Source organism: Labeo rohita, chromosome 6 (assembly GCF_022985175.1).
Source record: "Labeo rohita strain BAU-BD-2019 chromosome 6, IGBB_LRoh.1.0, whole genome shotgun sequence".
Taxonomy (NCBI): domain Eukaryota; kingdom Metazoa; phylum Chordata; class Actinopteri; order Cypriniformes; family Cyprinidae; genus Labeo; species Labeo rohita.
In genome coordinates this window covers 19,179,366-19,205,945 of record NC_066874.1, presented here as the reverse complement: position 1 = coordinate 19,205,945, position 26,580 = coordinate 19,179,366, and the positions used below count along the sequence as shown (strand labels likewise).

General features: G+C 36.2%; 2 protein-coding genes and 1 non-coding gene across 7 annotated transcripts in view; 1 reads left to right on the top strand and 2 right to left on the bottom strand.

Annotated features, from left to right (window-relative positions):
• shroom2a (shroom family member 2a) overlaps nucleotides 1–13,232 on the bottom strand; it is a 63,317-nt gene extending 50,085 nt beyond the window's left edge. For 4 of the 5 annotated variants that reach the window (XM_051112020.1, XM_051112021.1, XM_051112022.1 and 1 more), the window contains exon 1: nucleotides 12,255–13,232. In XM_051112020.1, coding sequence (XP_050967977.1) covers nucleotides 12,255–12,467 — 213 coding nt within the window. In that variant the 5' untranslated portion in view covers nucleotides 12,468–13,232. Of the gene's footprint in view, nucleotides 1–9,365; nucleotides 9,455–12,254 lie in introns of those variants that run through there. The other variant, XM_051112025.1, reaches the window with a different exon arrangement.
• On the bottom strand, nucleotides 11,804–11,875 carry trnag-ucc (transfer RNA glycine (anticodon UCC)). Its single transcript has one exon. It is a non-coding gene; the product is annotated as a tRNA-Gly (tRNA).
• Nucleotides 13,233–23,586: 10,354 nt separating the features above from the next.
• Nucleotides 23,587–26,580, top strand: part of lrrc7 (leucine rich repeat containing 7) — a 135,216-nt gene continuing 132,222 nt past the window's right edge. The window contains exon 1 of the mRNA XM_051111795.1: nucleotides 23,587–24,001. The gene's annotated coding sequence lies outside the window, so the exon portion shown is untranslated. The remainder of the gene's footprint in view (nucleotides 24,002–26,580) is intronic.

The window sequence follows — 26,580 nt, the reverse complement described above, 5'->3', positions numbered from 1 at the left end:
TGTAATCTTTAACAAATCTCAAAATGAATATTTTTCTATAAATTACACAGAACAGTGTGATTTTTTTTAAATTTAATTCTCTGTGAAGAACTACACTACCCACAATTGCTATCAAGAGATCCACCAATCAGAGAAGTTGCTATTACTTTGTAAACAGGAAATCAAAGCAAAAGAACTCAGCAGTGACTCCCATAAATTACTGTTAATATCACCATGAAGTCTTCCTGCAACCTCAAACTACTCATATTCACATATGTCAGAATAAATTGCAATAAACTTCAAATATGAAGTTAATGATTAAATGCTCAGTTCAAGGCTTCAAGAATTTTTTAATGCCTACAAAAAAAAACACTTCCAAATCTAAAGCTGCTTCTAAAATCTGGCAATAACTGTTGTACAATGTTCTCTTTAGACCACAAATGATTGTTGTCTCCATATCTAAGGACAGCTCGCAAAAACGGTGTTTCTTTAAACAAACAGCATTATTTTCACAGCAGCCTTCAGCGGGTTTGGTGCAGTCTAAACAATAGATGCGTGCGCATGTGTGTATTTGCATTGAGCAAGCGCTCCGAAAAGATAAGAGCAAAGGTCTTGAAATACTTCAAAACATGCAAAGTGAGGTTAAATACTCTTTCCTGATACTTCTTACTCTGAACATGAACAGACATGCACTGTAGAGTTAAAAATCAAGCTCTTCTGGAACAGATACTAATGAAAGCTGGTCTAAATTTTACTGGTTCCCGCCACTCCTCAAGTAAAGTAATTATCGTAAAAAAAACCTGTCATTAACAGACTTCTCTGATGGCTTTCAGTATGTGGGTGAAGGGTTGTCCTCACCAAATTTGCTCTGAACGGGTCGGGGCATGACAGTCGACTGACAAATCCTGTTGTTAACAAATAGGTTTACCAGCGCTCATTAAATGGCTGCAATTTAGGGTCTCTGTGTGTTGAAAGAATGCATAAAATGAAAAACAAACACAGGCAGCATGCAGCAGGCAGCAACACTGCATGCATGCAGTGTAAAACAGGATTATTAGAGTTTATTGAAACAGAGGGTTTAAAATAAATGCGATGAAGTCCTCTGGCAAATAAACGGCATGAGAAGAATGAGTGGAATTTTAATTTGTTCCATTTTTCTGCAGAAACACTCTGTTTAAATAAAGCTGCTTCCTGGAGCCCTCTTTCACCTAACATATAGACAAGTAAGGTAAAAACTAACGGCCAGTGTTGAGAAGGTTACTTTGGAAATGTAACAGGTTACAGATTACAAGTTACCCTATTTAAAATGTAATAAGTAATGTAACTATTTCAGTTACTTTATTAAAGTAATGTAACTGATTACGTTTGATTACTTTTGGATAACTTTTCTAAATTAGAAAGGGACGACTTCCGGTATGCAACTGAAGGAGTGAGGTGTGCCCGGGGAGCAGCTCCGCAAATTTAATCTCATTTCAGTATTTAATGGGAACGTTACATATTCTTAATATCTTAAGACAGCGCCTGAAACGCTAACAAACTTTAAATGCTAGCTAAAGCTTGACCTTGTCGCTACCATGCCGAGATCTAGATGCGTTTCCCCAGCTCCTGACGAAGTCAACGACTGCATTATCATGTCCGCCGAGGCCTCGAGTCTGACTCCAGCTCTTTTAAAATAGATGCTTACCACAACGATTCGTGGGGAAACTGCTTCATTAAGATCTGAGTTTCTCGCAGAAATTCAGGCCTCTACGTTTAGCCACTATTTCCAGTCATAGCTCCAAAATTAAAGACATTGAAACTTCGATGAACAGTGTGAATGAAGGGGTTGACATTTTAAAGCACAAATGTCCATCCCTGGAAAGGGATAATGAGGAGGTAAAGATCAAGGTGGATGATTTGGAAAACCGTTCTAGGCTAAATAATCTCTGTATACTGGGTATCCCAGAGAATGCTGAAACGTCCAAGCCCTCTAACTTTATGGCTTCATTCTTCGTGAAAATTTTCAGGGATAAACTAACTCAGACGCCGGAGATTGAGCGTGCACACCAGTCCCTCACACCCAAACCACGACCTGGCACACCCCCACGACCCATGATCGTCTGCTTCCTTCGCTTCCGAACCAGAGAAGATATTCTACGTGTCACACAAGCACGGAGTGATGCACTACAATGAATCCAGGATTTTGATATTTCCAAATTTCTCGGCGGAGCTTAAGAAACAGTGAGACCAGTTTAAGTCTGTCAAGGCTGACCTACACAACGCTGGTGTCAAATTCAGGATGCTCTATCCATGAAGACTTCTCCCTTGCCACGGTGATTAAACCCAGTCAGCCCAGCAAGATATTTGCAGTGGAAACAAGACACATGACACTGCACACTGCACAGAGCGGGACACTTCAAAGGGGAATTTAAAACATCGACAATGAAACGATATGTACAGTACACTGTAGTACATGTTTTCATGTCATTACTAAGCGATGAATTTGTTGACTAGATGCTGCATTAGTGGAGAAAGGACAGCACTATACTTTTGCCAGTTTGGTGATCAAATAAAGTCTTGTAGACCGCCGCTTGAATTGAACGCGACGCATCCAGTGTGTGTGATACCGGATAGCTGCGAGTTCTTTTAGACGTGGCGCTGCACTTTTGCCCATTGTGTGACTAACATATTTTTGTATTTTGATTAGATAACCACAAATGTTCTAGAATAGAAGCAGTTAAATTGTGAAATTACACAATATCCATATGTATGCAATTTCAATACTGTGGTTTCAACATTTACTGATATATTTTAAATATTTTAGTTGCTTTTGTTAACATTAATGAACAATGAACTAACTGTAATAATCAATATATAATTAATGTTAATAGTTTTATTCATTTACAAAGTATGGTTCAGTAGGCTACTGTTTTTTTTTTTTTTTTTAAATAGCAGAGCGCTATTTATTTTCCGTTCAGTATCCATTTTAAAAACTATTAGCCGAATCATCGGTATCGGCCAGTGTGGTCCAACCTAGTTATCGGTATCGGTAAAATCCAATATCGGTCTACCTCTAATTTTGACGTGTTTACAATTTGTTATGGAGCTCTCTTCGCATGTTCGGCAGAGAGTAGGTGTTTGTGTTGTATGAAAATGGGTAAGGGTTGTTCGACTTATCGATATCTGTTTTTTTAATTATTTTTTTTCCTCTTCAATTATTCTCAGACATGTCAAGACAGAAGAAAGTCATTTCATTTTGTCTCAACATTTCTTTCCGCTGTTGTAACCAATGATCACTAACATGTGCAGTGTTCAGTCGGGAGGTTCCAGTGTTAATTTTATTAGCTGGAACGTCAAGGGTTTAAACAGTCTGCTTAAACGCAGCAAGCTATTGTCTCATTTAGAACATTTAAATACTCATATTGACTTTTTGCAGGAGACCCACTTAAAATACACAGATCAAGTCAGAATTTGCAAGAAATGTACTGGACAATTATTTCATTATACATTTTTGAGCAAGTCTAGAGGTGTGGCAATTAATCAACAAGTGCATTTAGTTTTCTCCTCCTTAAATTTTAGCTGACTCTTGCGGTAGATATGTTTTTGTCTCCAGCCTATTATATGGGTTAACAGTGACCCTGGCCAACATACACATGCCAAATTATGAAAAATTATGATGATGTAAACTTTATCCAGAAAATATTCTCTTTACTTCCTGATTTAAATTCACATGATCTTATTATGGGAGGCCATTTTAATTGTTATCTGAATCCTTCTCTTGACTGCTCATCCATCAAACCCACCCAACCCTCTAAAACCGCAACTGCACTTCAGTTGCTTTTAAATACCTGTGGTCAAGCCGATGTATGGCGGTTTTACAACCCCACAGCACAACAATATCCTTTCTTCTCCCATGTCCAACATAACTATTCACGTATTGATTACTTCTTAGATAAGAAACTGCTACCTAGAGTGAAATCCTGTTCAAACAGCAGTCCTGTAATATCCGATCACACCCCACTTACACTATCTCTTCTGTTCCAAGATAGGATGTTTAGTTCCGGATGCTGGAGATTTAATTTCCTTATTCTCTCTGATAAGAAGTTTTGTGATTCATTAAAAGAGCAATTAGATATTTTTTTTTAGAGATAAACACTATCCCTGAAACTTTTCCTTCCTTAATTTGGGAAGCTTTGAAAGCATATGCTCAGGGTCAGATTATTTCGTACTCAGCCGGTGTAAATAAACAACGAAGAAAGAAACTAGAGGAGTTATCTCTTGAAATTCTTCAGATTTATTCGACTTATGCAACTTTTTCGGATCCAGGAATTTACAAAAAGAGACTCAAACTTCAAACTTACTTTAATATGTTATCAACTTATCAGGCTCAGTTCAAAATCTAAACATACATTTTTTGAACATGGTGACAAGCCATGTAAACTTCTTGCACTTCAATTGGAAGGAAAAGTCCAAAATTTTATTTCACAGATCAGGTCTTCTGATGGTAATTTGATTATGGATCCGGTTAGTATTACCACGCATTTTAGGGACTATTACTCTTTGCTTTATGAATCAGAGCCTTTTCGTGCTGGGGAAGTTCGGATTTGGCAACACGTTCATATCCTGGATTAAACGTTTATATTCCCTTCCTGTATACGCGGTCCATGCCAATGGAATATTCTCCTCAAATTTTCCCTTAAAACGTGGTACAAGGCAAGATTGCCCACTTTCGCCTTTGCTTTTTGCATTGATTACAGAACCTTGCCGACTGCCATTCGCACTGAGCAGGCTATACAGGGAATTAAGAGAGCAGAGACTGTTCACAGAATTTCATTATATGCTTAAGACATGTTGCTTTATATTTCAAATCCAGCTGTTTCTTTACCTGAAGTTGAGAATTATAAACTCCTTTAGTAAATTCTCTGGCTATAAGTTGAATATTAACAAAAGTGAGTTATATCCAATAAATTTCCCAATTTCTGATTTACCAAAAAGTGCCTCAGTATTTAAAGTTGCTCTTCATAGTTTTAAATATTTAGGAATAATAATTCCATGTAAATGCTTATATCTTTTCAAGGCCAACTTCACTGCACTTTTTCAAAGGGTGCAAAAAGATTTTCTTTGTTGGTCAGCCATTCCCCTTCCTATTTTCATACCTAAATCCTTTTTTAAAACTCTTAATCAACACATTTCACCGTATATTTGGAACACAGGACCAGCCAGAATTCATAGGGAAATACTTTACAAACCAAAGCTTGAGGGTGGGCTTGCCCTTCCTAATTTTTTATTTTACTACTGGGCAGCAAACATACACACTATATTGTTTTGGTTTCAAAGTCATTTTGGGCTCTGTGATTGGGTACCGGCTTGAGTTAGTATTTAAGAGAGGGTTACTGCTGCCCAGCTTCCCCTGTTGCACTACTGTGCGGCCCTATTACTGCCAAACATTACATTAGCAAACATTACGAATCTGGTTCCAATTCCGTAATCATTTTGGTCTTCAGCGTTTGCCGGTGGTTTTACCTATTAATTGTAACCCTGTGTTTCCCCCTTCACTTAACGTCAAAGCATTTAATGCTTGGCAAAGGGCGCAGATTTCAATTGTTAATGACATCTATATTGATAATAGTTTTCCCATTTTCCGAATTGCCCACCCAAGTCCCAAATAGATCATATTCTTAAAGTAGCCCTAGACAAAAGGGGTGCATTCTCCACTTTATACAGACTGATCTCCTCCATCACCACCTCCTCTCTCTCCTTTATTAAACAGCAATGGGAATCAGATCTTTGCCTTACATTTGAAGACAAGACTTGGAATCAGATCTTGTCCTGTGTCCATACTTCTTCTGTCTGTGCACAACACAGCCTCATTCAGTTAAAATTTATTCATTGAGTTTATTGGACAAACCTGAGGCTGGCAAAAATCAAACAGGGTATTGATCCCCTATGTGATCATTGTCATCAGGCCCCGGCTGATTTAATACATATGTTTTGGTCTTGCCCATATATAACATCTTTCTGGCTATCAATTTTTAATTGCTTCTCCATAGTGTCAAAGAAACAGATTGTGCCTTGTCCTCTGGTGGCACTGTTTGGACTCTCCCCAAATGTCACTGGCCTACCCGGATATACTGCAAATGCTTTTGCTTTCCTAACATTACTGGCTAGACACTGCTATGGAAACAAAGTTCTTTTTTGGGTTTTAGTTTGTTTTGGTTTAAGGGTGGGTTGGGAATAATATTTTTCACTATTTTCTTGTATTTGTATCCTGTTGTTACTGTAAGAGTTTAATAAACAGATTTAAAAAAAAAAAAAAAAAAAGGAAAAGAAAGGGACACACCCTTTAATGGACTAGTTCACCTCTAGAACAAACAGATAATGTACTCACCCCCTTGTCATCCAAGATGTTCATGTATTTCTTTCTTCGGTCGTAATGAAACTGTTTTTTGAGGAAAACATTTCAGGATGTCTCGTGTAATGGACTTCTATGGTGCCCCCAAATTTGAACTTCCAAAATGCAGTTTAAATGCAGCTTCATAGGGCTCTAAAAGATCCCAGCTGAGGAAGAAGGGTCTTATTTAGCGAAACGAGTGTTTCTTTGTTTTTGTTTTTGTTTTAATTACAATTTATATACTTTTTAACCTCCAACGCCCATCTTGTCTAGCTCTGTGTGAACTGGTTTTTTCCAGTCATGACAGTTAGGGTATGTCTAAAAACTCCTGGCTGATTTTCTCCTCCAACTTCAAAATCGTCCTACATCGTTTCACTAGATAAAAAGGGTCTTATCTAGTGAAACGATGTAGGAATTTCTTTACAACTGAAGAAAGAAAGACATGAATATCTTGGATGACTAAGGGGTGAGTACATTATCTGTAAATTTTTGTTCTGGAAGTGCACGAAAATTGAACGAAAACGTCGTAATTTAACATCGCAAAGGCCTTTAAAGTAGACTGACCAAATATAATGTTGTTGTCAATAAAACTCTATGAGGAGTACGTTAGAGCGTCAAATATGCCACTTCCTGTTGCCAGCAGGTGGCGCTATGGCTATAACTGAATATGGTCAATGGAATGTGTTCAGGACCGGACTCTTATCAAACATGTGACTGTTGTTGCAGATTGGACATTGTATGCTTAAGTTATGACAACTTCCTTTTTCATGGCAAAACATCGAAGTTTGTCAGGCCGCCACGGACACGCCCTTCAACGAAAACTCAAGATTTTCACAATTTAACGTCACAAAGGGCTTAAGATTACACTGACCAAATTTGGTGTTGATCTGTTTAAATCTCTTGAAAATGGCAAAAACGCCACAAAACTTGCAGAGAAAATACAAGATAACAGACTTCCTGTTGGGTTTTGGACTTTGTACTGGGGGATCGCACATGAATGTAAAACATAGCTCGAGGGGCACTTCGTTGAAATGTTATAGGTGGCGCTATTGAGCCACTTTGCCACACCCACTTCTGAAACCCATATCAGATGGAAATTTTCACCACTTTTGGCTTGTGTGCAAAGTCTCATGAGTTTTCCAGCATGTTTAGGTCCTCAAAATTGTGATTCATTTTGGAGAAGAAGACAAATCTCGCAATTCCAATGAGCAACAGGCCACATTTCTTCCAGTGAAAATGCCTATTCCAAAAATTACTGAAATACACACATATAAACAGATAGCCTGTTGCAAAACATGTTAGAATGACCTCACTTTGTGTCAATTATTTTAAGAATTTAGTGAGACCACAGAAGGTTTTCGTCCTTCATTTACAAGACGTCAAAGGCAAAGTGAACTTGCCCAGGTTCCTTTAATCCAATCTAAATTTATCCCAGATGCTGTATCATGCAAGTCCAACTGGCTTCGGGCTGTCAAAGATAATTCAGTACATTTGGATAATCAAGCAAAGCTTCAACATTCCTGTGCTGTTCCTGGCACTGCCAGTTTGCCTCAGGAATCTCAGAGAAATGTATTGAGACAATCCACTGAAAAAAAAGTTTAAAAAGCTAACACAAACAGTACAGTTTCTGTTATATGAAGACCATATAATGTCCCAATGCAAGTGTTGACTTACTACATAAGTCTGTACTTTTTCATCAAGAGTGGGAGTACCTACCTCTACCACATAGCATAAGTATGTGAATTGAGATGCTGTACATGTTTACAACTGGCCTTTTTTGTGTAGTTTTCATAGATCTTATATTTAGGAAAAATTGAAGTACTCCGCACCCAATCGGCACACAGTTGGAACACATTTTTGGTCATACTCGATAAAGGTCATTCAATTGTTTTGTCTATGGCACTTGTACCAGAACAGCAGGTTGAGACAAAAACACCAGTGCGTCAAGAATAACAATGGATTCACAATATGATGAGAGACAACTGCACACAAGCTGTGGAAACCTTTTACCTAGAAAATAAATTAATACAGATGGGGTGTTTTGCCAAGTATGAAGGTTCTGGTTTCAGTCCTTCACATCTTTAGACATTAGGTCTCCTTCATCAGCAGAATAATGGATTATTATGAAAGGAAATGTACTACACCTCTGATAAAAAGCTTGAGCTGCTAATGAACCCTAAATCTTACATAGCAGTGACTTGAACAAATACGTTCCTGAAAAAAGTTATTTCAGCTCTGCACCCTTGAGCAAGGAACATACAGCAAGCTCAGGTATCTGCAGGGATATTGGGTGCTATGTTGAATTTTCCCATGAGAACCAAACAATCAATCAATAAATCAATCAATCTATCTGTCTTACTTATTTTGTACTCAAGTAGCATAAGGGGAAATTAAACATTTTTTGAAAACATAAATGTATAATGAACAAGAGAAACAGCACTGACAAACTGACCTAATAAAGTACAGCAAACAAGGTAGGAACAAAAACAAAGTAACTATAGTCAGTCCTGAATCAAGGTAAAGAAACCTTGATCAAAACAAAGACACAGTTAAGCCTAAATCTCGAAAAACAGGTGCAAAGGTTATTTTATAGCAGGATTTGCCATCATATGATCCAGTAGGAGCAACAAGTGACTTTAAGAGCATCAACGAGGGGGGTAAAAAGTACATTATTAACCGCTCTTACCAATTCCTGAAGTGTGACGGGGTCTGCAAGACTCACAGAAATGGTTCTTGGTGAATAAACATCCAAAGATGTGAAAAACCACACTCAGTCTTTGTCCTGAGAAACTTCTACCAAATCAAAGGCTTCCATGAAATGACCTAACTTAACAATTTTAGCTCCTTAAAGACCTCAGCAACGGCAGGAATTTATTTCTGAAAGTCACATGCAGCTCAAAACTACAGTGTATGTAGAGGTGGCCACCAGAGTTTTAGAGACGGTCACGTTATGCCTTATTTAACATTCTCTATAACTAAATTTTAAGCTAAAATTTGCTAAAAGAGAAAGACTTACATGCACTTAGAATATTAGGCATCTTATGCTGAAAGTAAGAGCGATGAGTATTCCTTCCAAATTTATCTGCAAGGTCCTTCAAAGTTGATAAGTAACCAGAAAAGCACACAAAAAAAGTTTCGGTCACTGTTCAAAATGAGTTGCTGAAAAACTACACTGCTAGAGACCAAAGTGCCATTTCCACAGCTATAGCCTAATAAACATATGAAACATTTAAACTACAAAATACTAAAAATTCTAAAATTTGCCAGTTGTTGTTGGACAATAGACACTCTTTCAAGAAATCACAAACAATGTAGAAATCTGTAACAAATATATTCAATGATCTATATGCAATCTATATATGGTCAGTAACGTTTTTATTTTTGAAAGAAATGGATTCTTTTATTTAGCGATTAAGATTAATCAAAAGTGACATAAAACAACCACTGTTTTCAGTTGTAATAGTATTTCACAATATTGCATTTTTACTGTATTTTTTAACAATAAAATGCAGTTATGTAAGCATAAGTAAGTATAGACTCTAGATATTTGATCGGTAGTGTATACACAACTATAAAGGTAAAGGTTCTAAAAAAATATAGATTATAATTATATAGACCTATAAAAATCAGATGGTACTACCAGTCAAAAGTTTTTGAACAGTAATTTTTAAATATTTTTTAAAGAATTCTCTTCTGCTCACCAAGCCTGTATTTATTTGATCCAAAACACAGCAAAAGCAGTAATATTGTGAAATATTTTTACTATTTAAAATAACTGCTTTCTACCTGAATATATTTTAAAATGTAATTTATTCCTGTGATCAAAGCTACATTTTCAGCATCATTACTTCAGTCTTCAGTGTCACATGATCCTTCAGAAATCATTCTAATATGCTGACTTGCTGTTCAAGAAACAATTGTTAGTGTTATTATTATTATTATCAATATTTAAAACAGTTGAGTATGTTTTTTCATGATTCTTTGATGAATAGAAAGATCCAAAGATCAGCATTTATCTAAAATAAAAAGCTTTTTTCTAACATTATACACTATACCATTTAAAAGCTTAAAGTCAGTATAATTCTTTTTATGGGTGGGGGAAGAAAATATAGAAATTAATACTTTTATTTAGCAAGGACGCTTTAAATTGATCAAAAGTGATGATAAAGACATTAATAATGTTACAAAAGATTTCTATTTCAGATAAATGCTCTTGTTCTGAACTTTCCATTCATCAAAGAAACCTGACAAAATTCTACTCAGCTTTTTTTGAAAGATGCTAAAAATTCAGCTTTGAAATTACAAGAATAAATAACATTTTAAAATGTATTAAAATAGAAATCAGTTATTTTAAATAGTAAAACTTTTAAAAAAAAATTACTGTTGTTGCTGTACTTTGTATCAAATAAATGATACTTCTTTAAAAAAACATTAAAAATCCCACTGTTCAAAAACTTTTGACTGGCGGTGTACACATGAAATTTAGTAAACAAATATATTATATTAAAAAAAAAAATAAATATATATATATATATATATATATATATATATATATATATATATATATATATATATATATATATATATATATATATATGCGATAAACTACTTAATTTAAATGAAATTAAATTAATTAAAGTGATATCATTTCTAGTATTTCTAGTGTTTATAATCACAATGTGCAGTTTGGTGCATGTAGTCATAAGATTGATGCATAACTCACATTCTTATGTCAGTGTACAGGGTGGGAAAAGTTACTAATGTAGTCATTCTATCCTGTTCTGCCCTTAAAATATTAAAGCTATATTAGTCACGAATACTTTCTATGACTTTTTAAAGCTAACGACTAGGTGATACCGGATGGCCTGATTTTCTCAGCTGTGGTATTTGGTCTAAAAAGGTTGAAAGCTACTAAATTAAGCCACTGCAATGGACTTTTGTTTTAAATATTAGCAAATCAGATGAGATATGTCTAAATCTATTTGCATAGGTTAAGCCACAGTATAAAGTTATGCTTAAAATACTTGTTCAAACAAACAACTGTACTCTCTTTACTTGAAACACCTCTTTTTAAAAATATTTCTGTGAAGTACATCTCATGACATAAACTTCAGTTCTGTCAACAAACAAGACAGCTTTAAACATCAGCTGATGACACACAAAGATAACCTAAATATTCTGATGCCTACACGGCAACAAGATCAAAACAGTTTTTTTCTGTATTAAGTAACTTAAATGGTTCAGACTGAGTGAAAGTTCAGGCAATGTGCTCCCTCAGTATTTCTGTCTGTTCCACACTGTATTACAGTACCTGGACATGAAATCCAGTGTTTTGCTTGCATTGCAGATTTTCGAGACCTGTACTTTCTCCTCACACAGCATTATTTGATTGTTACTTCCTTGTGAGAACCGAAAGATTCCAGTAAAGTAAAACTTACAAACGAAAAACATTCTTGCGTTGGCCGGGAATCGAACCCGGGTCAACTGCTTGGAAGGCAGCTATGCTAACCACTATACCACCAACGCTTACTGAAACTATACAAGTCATGCTCACCAGACATGGTAGACGTTATCCTACTTCCCAATTGCCCCAAAATGGAAAAGTCCACTAACTAATGTCCGTAACTAATGTTTTAGACTTAACAACACCTCTGACTAAATAAACAAGTTAAAAGATTAAGAGCAAGCAATGCTTTGTTATCGTTAACCTACTTTCATTACACTAAAGGGTCATTACACATATATATATATATATATATATATAGGTAATTATCTAATTTATCTGGCTTTATAACTAGTCAAGAACCGAATGTTTTCCCGGAGGTCTCTGTCTAACAATAATGCTCAGGTTAGATAAACAGTCCTAAGGTCACCCTGTCCAAGATGTAGTCCTCAGATAACTTACCTTGGTTATAAGAAGAGGTTCTCTGTGCTCCAGTCCACCTCTTAGGGTAAAGCCCCATGGTGCTCCCCCAACAAGGGTCACATCCACTACTTTCCATCCCTCACCATTACCATGATGTTCATCAAAATTCCCAGGTCTGTCCGAACTGTAAAAGATCCTGTGATCTCCTTCAGGAAAGCCAGAGTCTATGGGGTATTGCTTGATCGTGTCCATTTCGTACACAACCTGTCTCCCAAACAACAGAATACAGTCTTTTGTGTTAAAAAAAAATGATTCCAACCGTCAAAATCCTACATAGTCTTCCACATTAACATCAGCTGTTGATGTTATTCCACATGAACATCTCTTGGATACTTTGTTGCCTTGTTTCTTCCTCTGGACGAGGCGCTGTCCATCATTTAAGAACACAGTTTAAAAAAGTGGAGTGTAAATTTATAAAATAAACTTACAAACGTATATATTTTTGTTTAAATTCTTAAAACAAACCGCGTTGAACCAAGTGTTGGTTGTTTATAGTTTATCTAACCTCTTTCATTATGTTAGCATTAGCCAAAGGATTCCGTTTAAGTTTCTCTCGCCATCATCTATTTCCTCAAATATTAATAACAATCGCTCACTGACTGACTGTCGATAACGCAACCGCCCGGATTCGAGTCGTAAATCCGAATTACAGATTAGTCATAAAGGTTTCGCTGTTCATACTGAAGGTTACGTTCGTCCAAGTCTTGCGGTAAGTGTGTGTGCCGGTAGAGCTAGTCAGCTAACCGCGAGTGTTACTCAATCAACAAGTGGATCAACAACAACGCACTTTACATCTCTTCCCTCAGCCACATTTTTAAGTTTTCCAAATGTTGTACGAACCGAAACAAAAACATTTCCTTTTTAGTTTTTATCCTAACACAGTAAGTACTCGGAGAGGAGGTACAAAGACTGAAATGCAGGATGGCAGAAGGCTGATCTGTTGTATGGATTACGTTCAAAGAAGGGGGGAAAGCCTCAATCTACCTGTGCTCTCCTCATCAAAAAAACGAACAGAGAGCAGCAGCGACCTCTTCTGTTCACTGTGTGTGGCCGCACTAATTCTCAAGCACAACGAGTGGTCATTTGACTCAGAAGTCATTGTTTTATCGAAATGGTTTGTATAGTGGCTTTAGATCAAACAGTGCTGAAAGTGCATATATTCCGAAGGAAATGATCCACCTTTTTCTTCCCATAAGAGTGGAGAGCCATTTGTAAATTGTATGGGTCTGGCTTCTGGTCTCATCTGCGTCCAGCTATTTTTAGCTGTACAAAACAGCCTGTTTTGCTGCTTGATATTGCAGATTGGTGTTTCTTACCATATTATTTTATTGTATTATCTTAATTATGAGCACACTGGTTTGTAGCGCAAACAGTTTTCTGTTTACCGCATGTTATTCTTTTCGTTATTTCCCCAGCGGCTAATGAACCGGAAGTCTCACTCATAGGTTTACTTCCACATTAACGGATAAGATGGATAAGGGTTGTTCTTAAAATATGGTAACAAACATGTCCTTTGATGTGTCAGTCATTAAATACACTGCCCTCCAAAAGTTTGGAGACGCCCTAGAAAAGTGGTGTTTTGGACAATATTGGCATGAATCCTTTTTAATTTGTGATAATTTTGCACTGATAAGGTACAACCCAAACCACGAAAACATATTTTATTACATAAACAGTTTATACATAGAAAAAAATTACATTTTCGATTCATCAAAATATCCACCAGTTGTAGCTTTTACAGCTCTGCATAATCTGGGCCTAAATTCATTGTATTCTAAACTTAACTGGCAATCAATTGTTGATGCTATTAAGCTGTGCTGACCCAAAAGCCTTTAAAAACCTGGGCCAAGTTTAAACCAGTAACCAGGCATCACAGCTGGCAAAGGGGCATGTCTGACTTTGACATGTATATATTGCCATTATTATGTAATCAAAATGAAAATTATTATTGCTGGTCTTCAGTGATAATGTCAAGGTACTTAACGTATTTGCACCAAGAAATTATAAGGATTTATGCTGATATCGTTCAAAACTTTTGGGGGGCAGTGTAAATATTCAGGAAATGCTAGACAAAAGGCCATTTTAAGAAAATGTGCTTAGAAGTCATTGATTTATATAAATAATGAACGAATCATTTGCATAGTGGCTTTAGAGTTTAGATCATGCTGAAAGTGCTTTTATGGCTTATTCTTAAAATATGATAAGAAATATGTCCCTTGATGTGTCAGTCAAGAAAATAATATTCAGGAAACAGGCATGATTCTGTAAGCTATTTATTTAATAATAAAACATGGTTTAATTTTGTTGTTTTGCATTTAAAAACAATATGTAAAATTTGTAATTTAAAGATTCCACTCCCTGATATATGTACGGCAGTATATAGGACGTTATCAGATGCCAAATAGACGTCTGTTAGATGTCTTTAAGATGTTTATGATTTAGAATGTATGTAAAACTGACATCTTACAGATGTCTGTCAGATGTTTGTACACAGCAGATGCTTTCCAGATCACATGATCTTTAACAGACATCTTGTAGATGTATGTGTGCTATCTGGGCTGTTCATTTACTCGTTACACTGATAGCACATGTACGTCATGGAGACGTCTAGTTGACATCTGCATTTACATCTGCAAGATGTATTTTTTAGAGTGTTTGCTCATCTGCAATACATTTATTGGACGTTTCCTATCAGATGTCAAATAGACGTCTATTAGATGTCTTTAAGATGTTTATGATTTAGAATGTATGTAAAACTGACATCTTACAGACATCTGTCAGATGTTTGTACACAGCAGATGCTTTCCAAAATCAAGTGATCTTTACCAGACATCTTGCAGACGTACATGTGCTATCTGGGCTGTTAATTTACTCGTTACCCTGATAGCACACATACATCACAGAGACTTCTAGTTGACGTCTGCATTTACATCTGCAAGATGTATTTTTTAGAGTGTTTGCTCATCTGCAATACATCTATTGGACATTTCCTATCAGATGTCAAACAGACGTATATGTCTTTAAGATGTTTATGATTTAGAATGTATGTAAAACTGACATCTTATAGACGTCTGTCAGATGTTTGTACACAGCAGATGCTCCAGATCAAGTGATCTTTAACAGACATCTTGCAGACATACACGTGCTATATGGGCTGTTACTCGTCATTGATTTTACACTGTTTAATGTTTGTGTGAACTGTTTTTTTAATTAAAAATACATAATTGATACAGCATAATGCCATTTTGATCTGTGATGTGTTTTGACACCATCTTAATCCTTTATGAGAATTAGTCACTTGATAACAATAACATAAATCAAATATAGCAAAAATATATTCTCACAAATCGTATGTACTTTTCTCATAATAAAAATCACTAAATAATACATTTCAAAGGCATGTAAAGTGACATCTGCTCCCAGAGATGGCACTCCTGAGTAGCTTTCCATTGATTCCTCTGTCCTGTTCATAATATTTTCATAGTTCTGTGAAAATGAATTCCCAGTGGACATTAGATTCACTTTGTTTTCTTTTCTTCATTGCCAGATGGTTCTTGTACAAGCACTGTCGTGCTTAAGTATCCTACTCTAGCCTAATTCTGAAAGCATGATATGCCTCAGAAGTATATTATGATAGGCATGCAGACTGAGCTGCCCACGTTCTTGGTTAAAAAAAAAAAAAATCGGCTTTGTGCTTGCTAAGGCACATATACCTACTTTGGATCAATGCAGTGAAAAATAATCAGAGGTGTTGCTTGCAAAGCAATCCTGGAGTAATCCTCTATTCCTGCCAGAGGGAACACACACATACACTCTCTTTCTGTGTAGGCCTTCTGTTGTGCCTACATTATAAATCAAATATAGTCTCAGCCTATTGGCAGCTCAACCTACCTGTTAAAGGTGCACTGAGATGCTATTGTAGAAATTCAGAATTCACAGACATAATAATTTATTACTAACATAAAAGGTTTACAGTGTTTACATTTTTAATTCATTTCATAGCACCTTTATTTAGGTTATACAGTCAAACTCCATTAAAGCTTAGCATATGTTTGTTGAATATGAAACTACAATACGAACAATGTAAATTACTAATACAGCACCAGTATGAATCACCCATTTATTTATTTTTGAAGATTATTAGGGATGATTGTTTAATATAAACCTATTACATTTTTAAGAGTTGACATATGTGGTTAATTAGCTTGAATACTGCATATGAATATGAATATTGCTTATGCATATGAATATGAATATTGCGTATGAAAGATTTATGTTTTACTGAAAACTGCTTAAGAAACTATCATCTCACAGAAGATCTTAGCTCTGGACTATCAAGAGAGGGTCCATCATATGTAAGCTACAGCAAAACTGTTTTTTTACAGCACCGGGTGAGAAAAGCAAACAAGCAAGACTATCTACTGTAGTTTCATTGTCAATGACAGCTGAAAAGCAAAAGAGCATTTACACATTCAGCAACAGGTCATTAGAGACCTCTAAACCAGTAGTTTTTCTCATCAGCTCTTCCCATGCTAGCATAAAAAGAAATAGTTCTTCAAATTACCCAAATTGCCATGTAAATTACCACATGAACAATAAGGTATTATTAAATTAGGATTAGAATGTATATCTATGTAAAAGTAAATAAAATCAGGCTCCACATGCACACTGGAAGCTCCATTGGTAGAGCGTGGATGTAGGTTTGATTTTCAGACAAATGCAACACACAAACTGATAAAATGTGTGTCTTGAACCCCATGCAAGTTGTTTTGGATAAACATAAGCCAAATGTTTAAATGTATTACAAAATGTATTGGATTGAGTGATATTTACCAATAAATGAGGGAAGAGTGAGATGGGTTGAAGACTTAAATTCAATGTTTTCATTAAAGCCTTTTACACTTTTATTATGCTCACAGTATGGTGTCCATACTAATAAATATGTTTTGCAGACTTTTTATTTACAATATAACAAACATCTCGATCACATGCTGTTCACACTAATTACTTTTCACATTAAAGGAGTAATTCATCCAAAAAAATGATAATTTGCCGAACAGTTTACTCACCCTTGGGCCATCCAAGATGTAGATGAGTTTGTTTTTCATCTGAACAGATTTGGAGAAATTTAGCATTGAATGGGTGATAAAAGCATCACAATAATCCATAAATAATCCAATGACTCATCCACAGTCCATCAGTTAACATCTGTAACATCTGATTTGTAATAAACAAATCCATCATTAAAGGGGTCATCGGATGCAAAACTCACTTTTACATTTTATTTGAACATATATGTGTGTTGGCAGTGTGTGTACACAACCACCCTATTATGATAAAAATTCACCCAGTGGTATTTTTGTAATCTTTATAAAAAATATCCACTTTTTCAATTCAAGCCATTTTCAGCTTCTTGTCGGTGTGACCTCAAAGGCCACTCCCGCAGTAGGTGATTGACATGACCGTCTTACCTTAGACCCACCCTGACTGAGCTGTGAATAGTTCGACTCCAGCCGCCATTGTTTCGACTCCGGTGCAGGGGAAGACAAGAATGTCTCCGACTGAGCGATTGAGGTGTTTCGTTGTTGGATGTAATAATGATCATAGCAATCATCATTTACTCTCGACATCTGAGCCGCTGAAGACGCAGAGGATTAAGGTTACTTTCGTTTTAGAAGGAAATGCAACCGGCCATCTACATAAATGCGTCTATGTTTGTGCGAATCATTTGTGATGCAGCTTCACCTACAGCATAAGTGAGTATATGGGTTTTTATGCATCTTTGTAAATTGCCTTTATTAATAATGAGCTAGTTAGCAAGTTTCGCAGTTAAATGCGGCTAAATGTGGCTAAAGGAAACAGACTGGCTCCTCACCCCACAGAAGAGAGGGGCGGGGTGAGCAGAGCTCATTAGCATTTAAAGGAACATGCAATAAAATGGCTTTTCGCTGAACAGGGCTGATTTTGACTAGGTAAAAAGGGTGTTTTTTTACACTACCACTGAGAAATTTGAACCAAAGTATGTTATAGACTTCTCATTAGACCATAAAAAATCATACCAGCTTGTGGAAAATGGGCATCCGATGACCCCTTTAAAGGAATCTCCGGGTCTAGCGGTAGCACTTTTAGCATAGCTTAGCATAGATCATTGAATCAGATTAGACCGATAGCATCTCGCTCAAAAATGACCATATATAATGACAATATTTTTCCTGTTTAAAACTTGACTCTTCTCTAGTTACATCGTGTACTAAGACTGACGGAAAATGAAAAGTTGTGATTTTCTAGGCTGATATGGCTAGGAACTATACTCTTATTACTCTTATACTCCCTTAATCAAGGAACTTTACTGTCATACCATGGGTGGAACAGGCGCAATGATATTACGCAGCGCCTGAAAGTGACCGGCACTAAGTTTGTGTAGATGCAGAGTTGCAGCCGGCAGAGTAGATGGCTGCGTAATATCATTGCACCTGCTGCACCCATGGTACGGCAGCAAAGTTCCTTGATTATTACACCGTAGTGAGAGTATAGTTCCCAGCCATATCAGCCTAGAAAATTGCAGCTTTTCATTTTTCGTCCGTCTTTGTACACAATGTAACTACAGAAGAGTCAAATTTTAAATAGGAAAAACATCAAAACTCTTTGGTCATTTTTTAGCGAGATGCTAACGGTCTAATTGGATTCAATGATTCAATGATCTATGCTATAGCTATGCAAAAAGTGATATTACGCAGCTATCTGCTCTGCCGGCTGCAACTCCAGACCCGGAGATCGGCTGAATGGATTCAAAAATGGTAAAACTCAACTGTTTAACTCTAGGGGAGATGAAAAATGAGCCTATTTTCAAAAAAAGTGTTCCTTTAAGACATTTTAACTTCAAACCATTGATTCTGGCTAAAATAATCTTCTATCTATACTGGTTGCAGTGAAAAAGTCCTATCTGAATCAGGAGAGAAATATGCACAGATCAAGCACCATTTACAAGTGAAAATGGTCTAAAACAGTTCTAAACAAATATGTTGGTGGAATTTAATGTGAGAGGACAACAGGGAGCAGACTTTTTCACTGTAGGAATCAATAGTTAAAAGCTCCAACATTTTAATGATAGATTTGTTTCTTACAAACAGCTTTTTCACAAGACATTAATTGATGAACAGGAGTCATGTGGACTATTTGTGGATTATTGTGACGTTTGAGGTCTCATTTGAACTCTCATTCTGACTCATTCAGCACTTTGAACTCTCATTCTTACAGCACCCATTCACTGCAGAGAAGCACTGGTGAGCAAGTTATGTAATGCTAAATGTCTCCAAATCTGTTACGATGAAGTAACAAACTCATCTACATCTTGGATTGCCTGAGTGAGGGAGTAAAGTTTCAGCATATTTTCATTTTTGGGCAAACTATTGCTTTAATAGTCAAAAGTGTAAAGGTATTCTTCTGATCTACAGAACACACACATACACACACAGATTTGCTGTAATGTCTAGAGTAGAAGCTCTAGAAATGAAGTGCTGAGACACTGGCAGTGCTGAGAGGTGTGAGCATGCTGTCCTTGGTGTACTGCCATAGAAACACCATAACAACACATTTAGATTTTTCAATCATAATATATAGAAACAATGTATTCAGTGATTCATAAAGCAGTTCAGTTTTGATTTATTTTAAAGCCACTTACTGCAGTAAATAAATCGTTTTTTAAAATGTTTAACTCTAACACCCATAACTAAGAGAAATGCAAATTGGGTGTAGAGAGAATGTACAGTTCAATTTATCACATGCTTATAAAAACAAAACAGTGATGGAACCAATGTACTGTATCTCTTGCATTCTGTACTATTTAAAATGAATAATAACGTGCATTGCCTGTGAAATATAAAATTCAAGCTGGTCTAAAGTCAAGGACAAAATGCAGAATGAGCATGAACATTTTTTAAGAGTTTTTAGATTCATTCCTTCTGCACTGCACTTCTCAGAGATCAGGCTGTTGCTAAGCAACTGTAAAATAAAGCAGAATCCTCTTAAGTCAGATAACCTCCTAACAATTGCTGTACAGTACATACTCTACACATCAGTGTTCCATGTGTATTTCTCTCAGCTGATGCTTACTGTAATATGGGAAAAGTGAATGTAACTGAAGTCTACTTATTCAAGGAATGCCATTCAGACTCTCAAATATAAGACAACCATTTTTTGCCCTGTGGATAAAATCCAACAGTGGCTTGAAATATAATATTTGGTTGTGAGAAAATTAGTAGGTTCAGTCTTTGTGCTCATTCTATTCCATATCATTAAGTGGGCTATATCTGAATGAATGCAGGCTTGTGGCATCAAGTTGTATCAAACATATGTTGTTTATGACATGTAAACTCATTAAAAAAACTACTGAGGCTTTTAATGACTCATTGCATAATATCATTCAAAGACGTAATTTTCTTAAACTGCAAAAACATTAGATATTTGTAGATCCCTGCTGTCACTTTATGTAATGCAAAACAACTTCCAATAGCTCAGTCTAATCTATAATATGTTGCAGACTATTTACTCTATTGTCTTTTATTTGTGATGCAAAAGAAATACAACATTAATGTTGCTCACTGAAAGGGAAAGTGAATTTAGCTCACTGGTGTATTTTGTGCATGATCTATAGTTGCCATGGTAATGATGGCTGAGTACAGTATAATGAATATCACAGAGCATTAAAGTCTAGTGTTCTCACAGCTCTACATTTCTTATTTTCACACACAAATAGGACAAGCGATATAACGACAAATACTCGCATTTGAGAAGTGTTGGATTTCAAACCAAGGTACAAAATCTGATTGGCAAGCTTCTTCTACATTTACACTGCATTTGGCACATTTATCCAAAGCATTTGATATGTACTCAAGATATGCATTTCATAAGTTCATGCATTCCCTGGGAATCAAACCCACCACCCTGCCATTGCGGCATTGTACTACAGGTTGATCTACTCACTCTGACTATTTAATCTGATTTTTGTGGCTACTGAAATGTTGTTGAAAGGGATTTTGACATTTGAAATACTTAACCTTTTCCTTTTTATTTAGGGTCTCAAGCAGTCGCTGAAAATCATAGCTTTTTTTTCCCGGGCGAAGCGCGTTTTGCTCACTAATGCTGAAATAAAAACCTGGAATGGATTCAGATCTCTATCACTCTGCTCCGTATCCACATTTTTCTTCTAGTAAAGGTCATTGCACACTGAATCCGAAATTTCTATAATTTTTGTATGTGTTTTTTTTTCGTATTCGTCTTCCTTTCCTAACAAAATGCTTGCTACGGATGCGAAAACGCAGAGAATCAAACCTGATCCAAACTTTTTATGAGAGATGAAAATTTCAGAGGCAGTGTGTAAACGTGATTTACACGTGATTGTTGTATTTATTTTTTAACATTTCGGACACTGTTCAAACACCTGTGCAATTAAATGTGAGCACGGCCATTTGTAAAGTTTATGGGTCTGGCTTCTGGTCTCATCCGTGTCCAGCTATTTTTAGCTGTACAAAACAGCTGGTTTTGCTGCTTGATATTGTAAATTGGTGTGTTTTATCATATTTTTGTAACATATTATCTTAATTATGAGCAAACTGGTTTGTAGTGCAAACAGTTTTACCGTTTACTGCGCGTTGTTATTCTTCTCGTTAGCGGATAATGAACCAAAAGTCTCACCCATAGGCTTACACTCTTAAAAATAAAGGTTCTTTATTGGCATCAACGGTTCTATGAAGAAACTTGAATATACATATAACCTTTTAAATGCAGAAAAGGTTCTTTATAGTCGAAAAAGGTTCTTTAGATTTTTTAATGTTCTTTAAAATGTTTCTTTTAGGAACTGTTCACTGAAAGTTTCTTTGGGGAACCAAAAAAGGTTCTTCTATGGCATCACTGCAAAAACACCCTTTTGGAACCTTTATTTTTAAGAATGTACTTCCGTGTTAAAGAAAAAGGTGGATACTAGACTGAATTTTGAGTCTGTGCAATAAGTGGTAATAGCCTATCCACATTTTTCCCCATAAGAGTGGACACGGCCATTCGTACATTTTATGGGTCTGGCTTCTGGTCTCATCCGTGTCCAGCTATTTTTAGCTGTACAAAACAGCTGGTTTTGCTGCTTGATATTGCAAATTGGTGTGTTTTATCATATTTTTGTAACATATTATCTTAATTATGAGCAAACTGGTTTGTAATGTAAACAGTTTTACTGTTTACTGAGCGTTGTTATTCTTCTCGTTAACGGATAATGAACCACCCATAGCCTTACACTCTTAAAAATAAAGGTTCTTTATTGGCATCAATGGTTTTATGAAGAAACTTGAACATCCATGGAACCTTTCAAATGCAGAAAAGGTTCTTTATAGTCGAAAAAAAGGTTCTTTAGATTTTTTTTAATGTTCTTCAAAATGTTTCTTTTAGGAACTGTTGAAAGTTTCTTTGGGGAACCAAAAATGGTTCTTCTATGGCATCACTGCAAAAACACCCTTTTGGAACCTTTATTTTTAAGAGTGTCCCTGGTGAAAAAAACAGCATATGCTGGTAGGTATGTTTTGATGCTGGAATGCTGGTTAGGTAGGTTTTGATGCTGGTTTAAGCTGGTCCTTTGCTGGTTTATGCTGGTCCTTTGCTGGTTCATGCTGGTCCTTGACCAGCAACATGACCAGCAAAAACCAGCAAAGGACCAGCTTAAACCAGCATCAAAACATACCTACCAGCATATGCTGTTTTTTCACCAGGGGTACTTCCGTGTTAAAGAAAAAGGTGGATACTAGACTGAATTTTGAGTCTGTGCAATAAGTGGTACAAGCCTATCCACCTTTTTTTCCCCATAAGAGTGGACACGGCCATTCGTACATTTTATAGGTCAGACTTCAGGTCTCATCTGCGTCCAGCTATTTTCAGCTTGATATTGCAAACTGGTGTGTCTTATTTTAATGTATTATCTTAATTATGAACACACTGGGTTGCAATGCAGTTTTAACAGTTTAAAACAGTTTTACCTAAATGGTACCTTAATGATTCTGTAGACATTTTCGTATGGGGAACATATACACTAACTTGGCATTTTTGTCTGAATTGAAGTTAGTAAACTCTTAAAAGCAATTACACACTCGCAATTTTACTTTAATAGTCTACTTAATAATACTAGCTACTTAATTACAGCTATACTGCCTAATGACTAAGACAACTGTGCCTTAGCAATAATAATGCAGTCGGCAGACATCTAGATTCTGTGCTAAAATCCTTGTTATAAAGGTGCGTGAGACCCTCAACAGATGAACAGCAAACTCACGTGGCCTGTAAACACATGCGCAAGCAGGAGGTGCTATGACATGAATAATGTGGCGGAGAGCATAATTTATGATTTGAGACATAATGCAACTTCATAACCAATCCTCGCACTCAGGAGTGAAGCGTAGGTGAACTTGTTTGATTGACGTCGTGGGAGTCCGTCCGCAGACCACCGTATGCAGGCGCGCAGCCATTGCACTGAACCGCACCGACGATGCAGAGAGGATGGAGACGATCTACAAGGAGGCACGATGGTTAATAATATAGAGAATTCTGTCGTTTTTGATTAAAAACGTCACCCGCTGTTATTTCCACTGGATTTTTTTGGAAGTGAGGGAGCCGAAATCCGTTTTTTGGAAAACGTCTTTTTCTAACCTTGTTCATTGGGTCCCAAAATGAGCAAACTGCTCCATGCGGTACGTACGAATTGAATGCATGTTTTACATGATTCTTTTTGCTTTCTAAAGAACGCGTTTCATTATAATGCCAGCGCATCTTCACGCATCTGCACTGAGTCGCAGCTGGCTGAAATGAAAGTACGCCTACTCAAAGTCAGCAGCAGAGCTTTGCGCATGTTGCGGGTATCATGTCTCAAATGTTCAGATCCACCTCTGATGGAGTATTGACCTCTCTGTCCCTAAGGAGTTCAGGTGCACAAGGGGTTCTTGCTTAGTAGCACAAGTTGACATAGCTGTTCGAAATCTCTCCGGTCATTTCTAGCGTAAAATCATTATGAATTTACTCAAAAACGCAGTCCAGGCGTGTTAGTCCAAGTTTAGGTTGGCACTGTTGCTTATAAAGATTACTTGAGGTCATTTACCGCTTTAAATGTGCGTATTTAGGTTTTATTACCCCAAGAGAGCCTGTAGTTGATCAACTTTTCAGCAACAAATACAGGTTAATGTCATTAAGTCACTTGTCAGAACAGGGTGAATGCAAAGTGGGACACTTGAAGATAATTTGTCATTTAAAATATTAATCAAAATGGCTGCATTAATGTCAAACCATTTTAGTTCGTATGTATGCGCTGATTTTTGTGGGGTTTTTAAATACATATTCACTCAGAACATTTTAAAATAGTACGTATTTTGCGTATTTGTGAATGTGTAAGAGACCTTGAAGATTTTCAGTGTATTCTTAGTACAGAATATAGAACACTTTGAGTAACCATGACATTTCATACACTTTATGCAGGTTTAGAGGTTTTCAAAATTAGTCATGCCATAACAGCCTCCTTTTTTACTGAAGAATAATGTTGGAAGCTTCGTGGGACCCTGATTGATTTGTGTTGTTAAATGTTGAAGTGAGAACATTTAGCCCACATAATAATTAGCAAAATAAATAAAAGCAAAGTGGTTTAAGCTTGCAGGCTGTTAAATATGTTTCCAAAGTTCTCTGAAAAGGGCAAACTCTAAGAGTGGGCGTACAATGGTGTACAGTTAACAGTAATCACGACTGAATTTTAGTGTGAAAGTTTACTGCAAATTGATTTGCTGTAGATACATAGCCAAGAATTACTGTATTTTAATATAATTAATATACATTAACAAAACAATATACTCTTCTACAAAGCATCTGCAAAAATGTCAGAGATTGTTTCTAATTTTGGTTGCAGGTCAGACAAAAAAGCATAGAATTAATTTACATGATGAGTTAGATTATTCCATTATTCTTTTATGATTAAAACTGTTTGGACACAGAACAAAATAATTTTGCTTGATGGCGCTCAGTGGACATTTAGTATGCACTTGACTTGTTATTTAACCTAAATGTATCCATTATATTGAAATATAACATCCTCAATGTCCATCGATAAAAAGGTAGTTTGAAGGACTTAAAGTCAATGCCTTCAAGAGGCTCAACCCTCCCTCACAAGGTCACCAAATCCTTGGGATGTTTTCCTCTAGAAATCCATCTAAAACCATCTTGACTGGGCAACAGGCCAAAAAGAGTCAGCTTAATTATCTGGGTCTCGCATGTTAGAAAGAACAGAAAGAAAAAGCAGAAAATATCAGTAATAACTTTCTTCAGAATCAAGAAAACGTTTTTTTAATATTTAACAGTTGGGTGAGTCACAGTTATTCATTGCAGTGCATTAAAATCTTCATTTTGATGTATGTACAGGTCCATTTGAGCCCATGTTTCAGAGTTTATTATGATGATTTCAGACTTAATGATACATAAACAGACCTGGTTTGAAGGAAGCAACAGAGCAGGGACTGGATCGCCTTGATAAAGCCAATCAGATTAAAGTAGGTCTTCTGTCAACTAGGTCACCCCGACCTACATAGCTTGTCCCATGGAAAATACTCAGCTTTTTTAATCATAATGTACCTATATCATGATAGAGCAAGGAGAGACATTTAGTAAATTCACAACATACAAAATAATCAAAGAGGTGTAGATTACCAATACAGATCTAAGTGTATAGTTCACATCGGTTAAGTGAAAAACTAATATTTTAGAGAAAATAACTCATGCCTTTCTTTAGTTAGAGATATTTATCATTAAATACGGTTTACCATAGTATAAGGTCTGATGGTATCAAAAAATGCCATTTTTAGTTCCATTTTTTTATTTATCTTTTACGTAAGTTTGCTGAACTGAAGAAAGGATTGATTTTTTTTTATGGTAGCAACAAATTCACTGTAATTAATATATTTTATGACAGTGTATTCCACTCACTTGACTGTAGGGGCTGCAACAGTGTTGCCAAATCCTTGATTTTCCCGCAGAATTAGGCTATGTTTATACTGTTGCCACAGGTTGTTTTTTAGTTTAGTTAAGCGAAACCCCTTGTTCCCACGGAACGTATCTGGGATAGTTTTGGCTATGACTTGGCTAATTTAGAGTACCAGCTGGGCTTGTTTTATTAGATCTGGCAACCCTGGGCTTCAAAGTCACACAAATTTACAAAACCACATACAGTTGCTTTAATCAAATTATTACTGCATAAAGTTGTTACTGGACCTTTAAAGCAATCGTTTTAACTCCG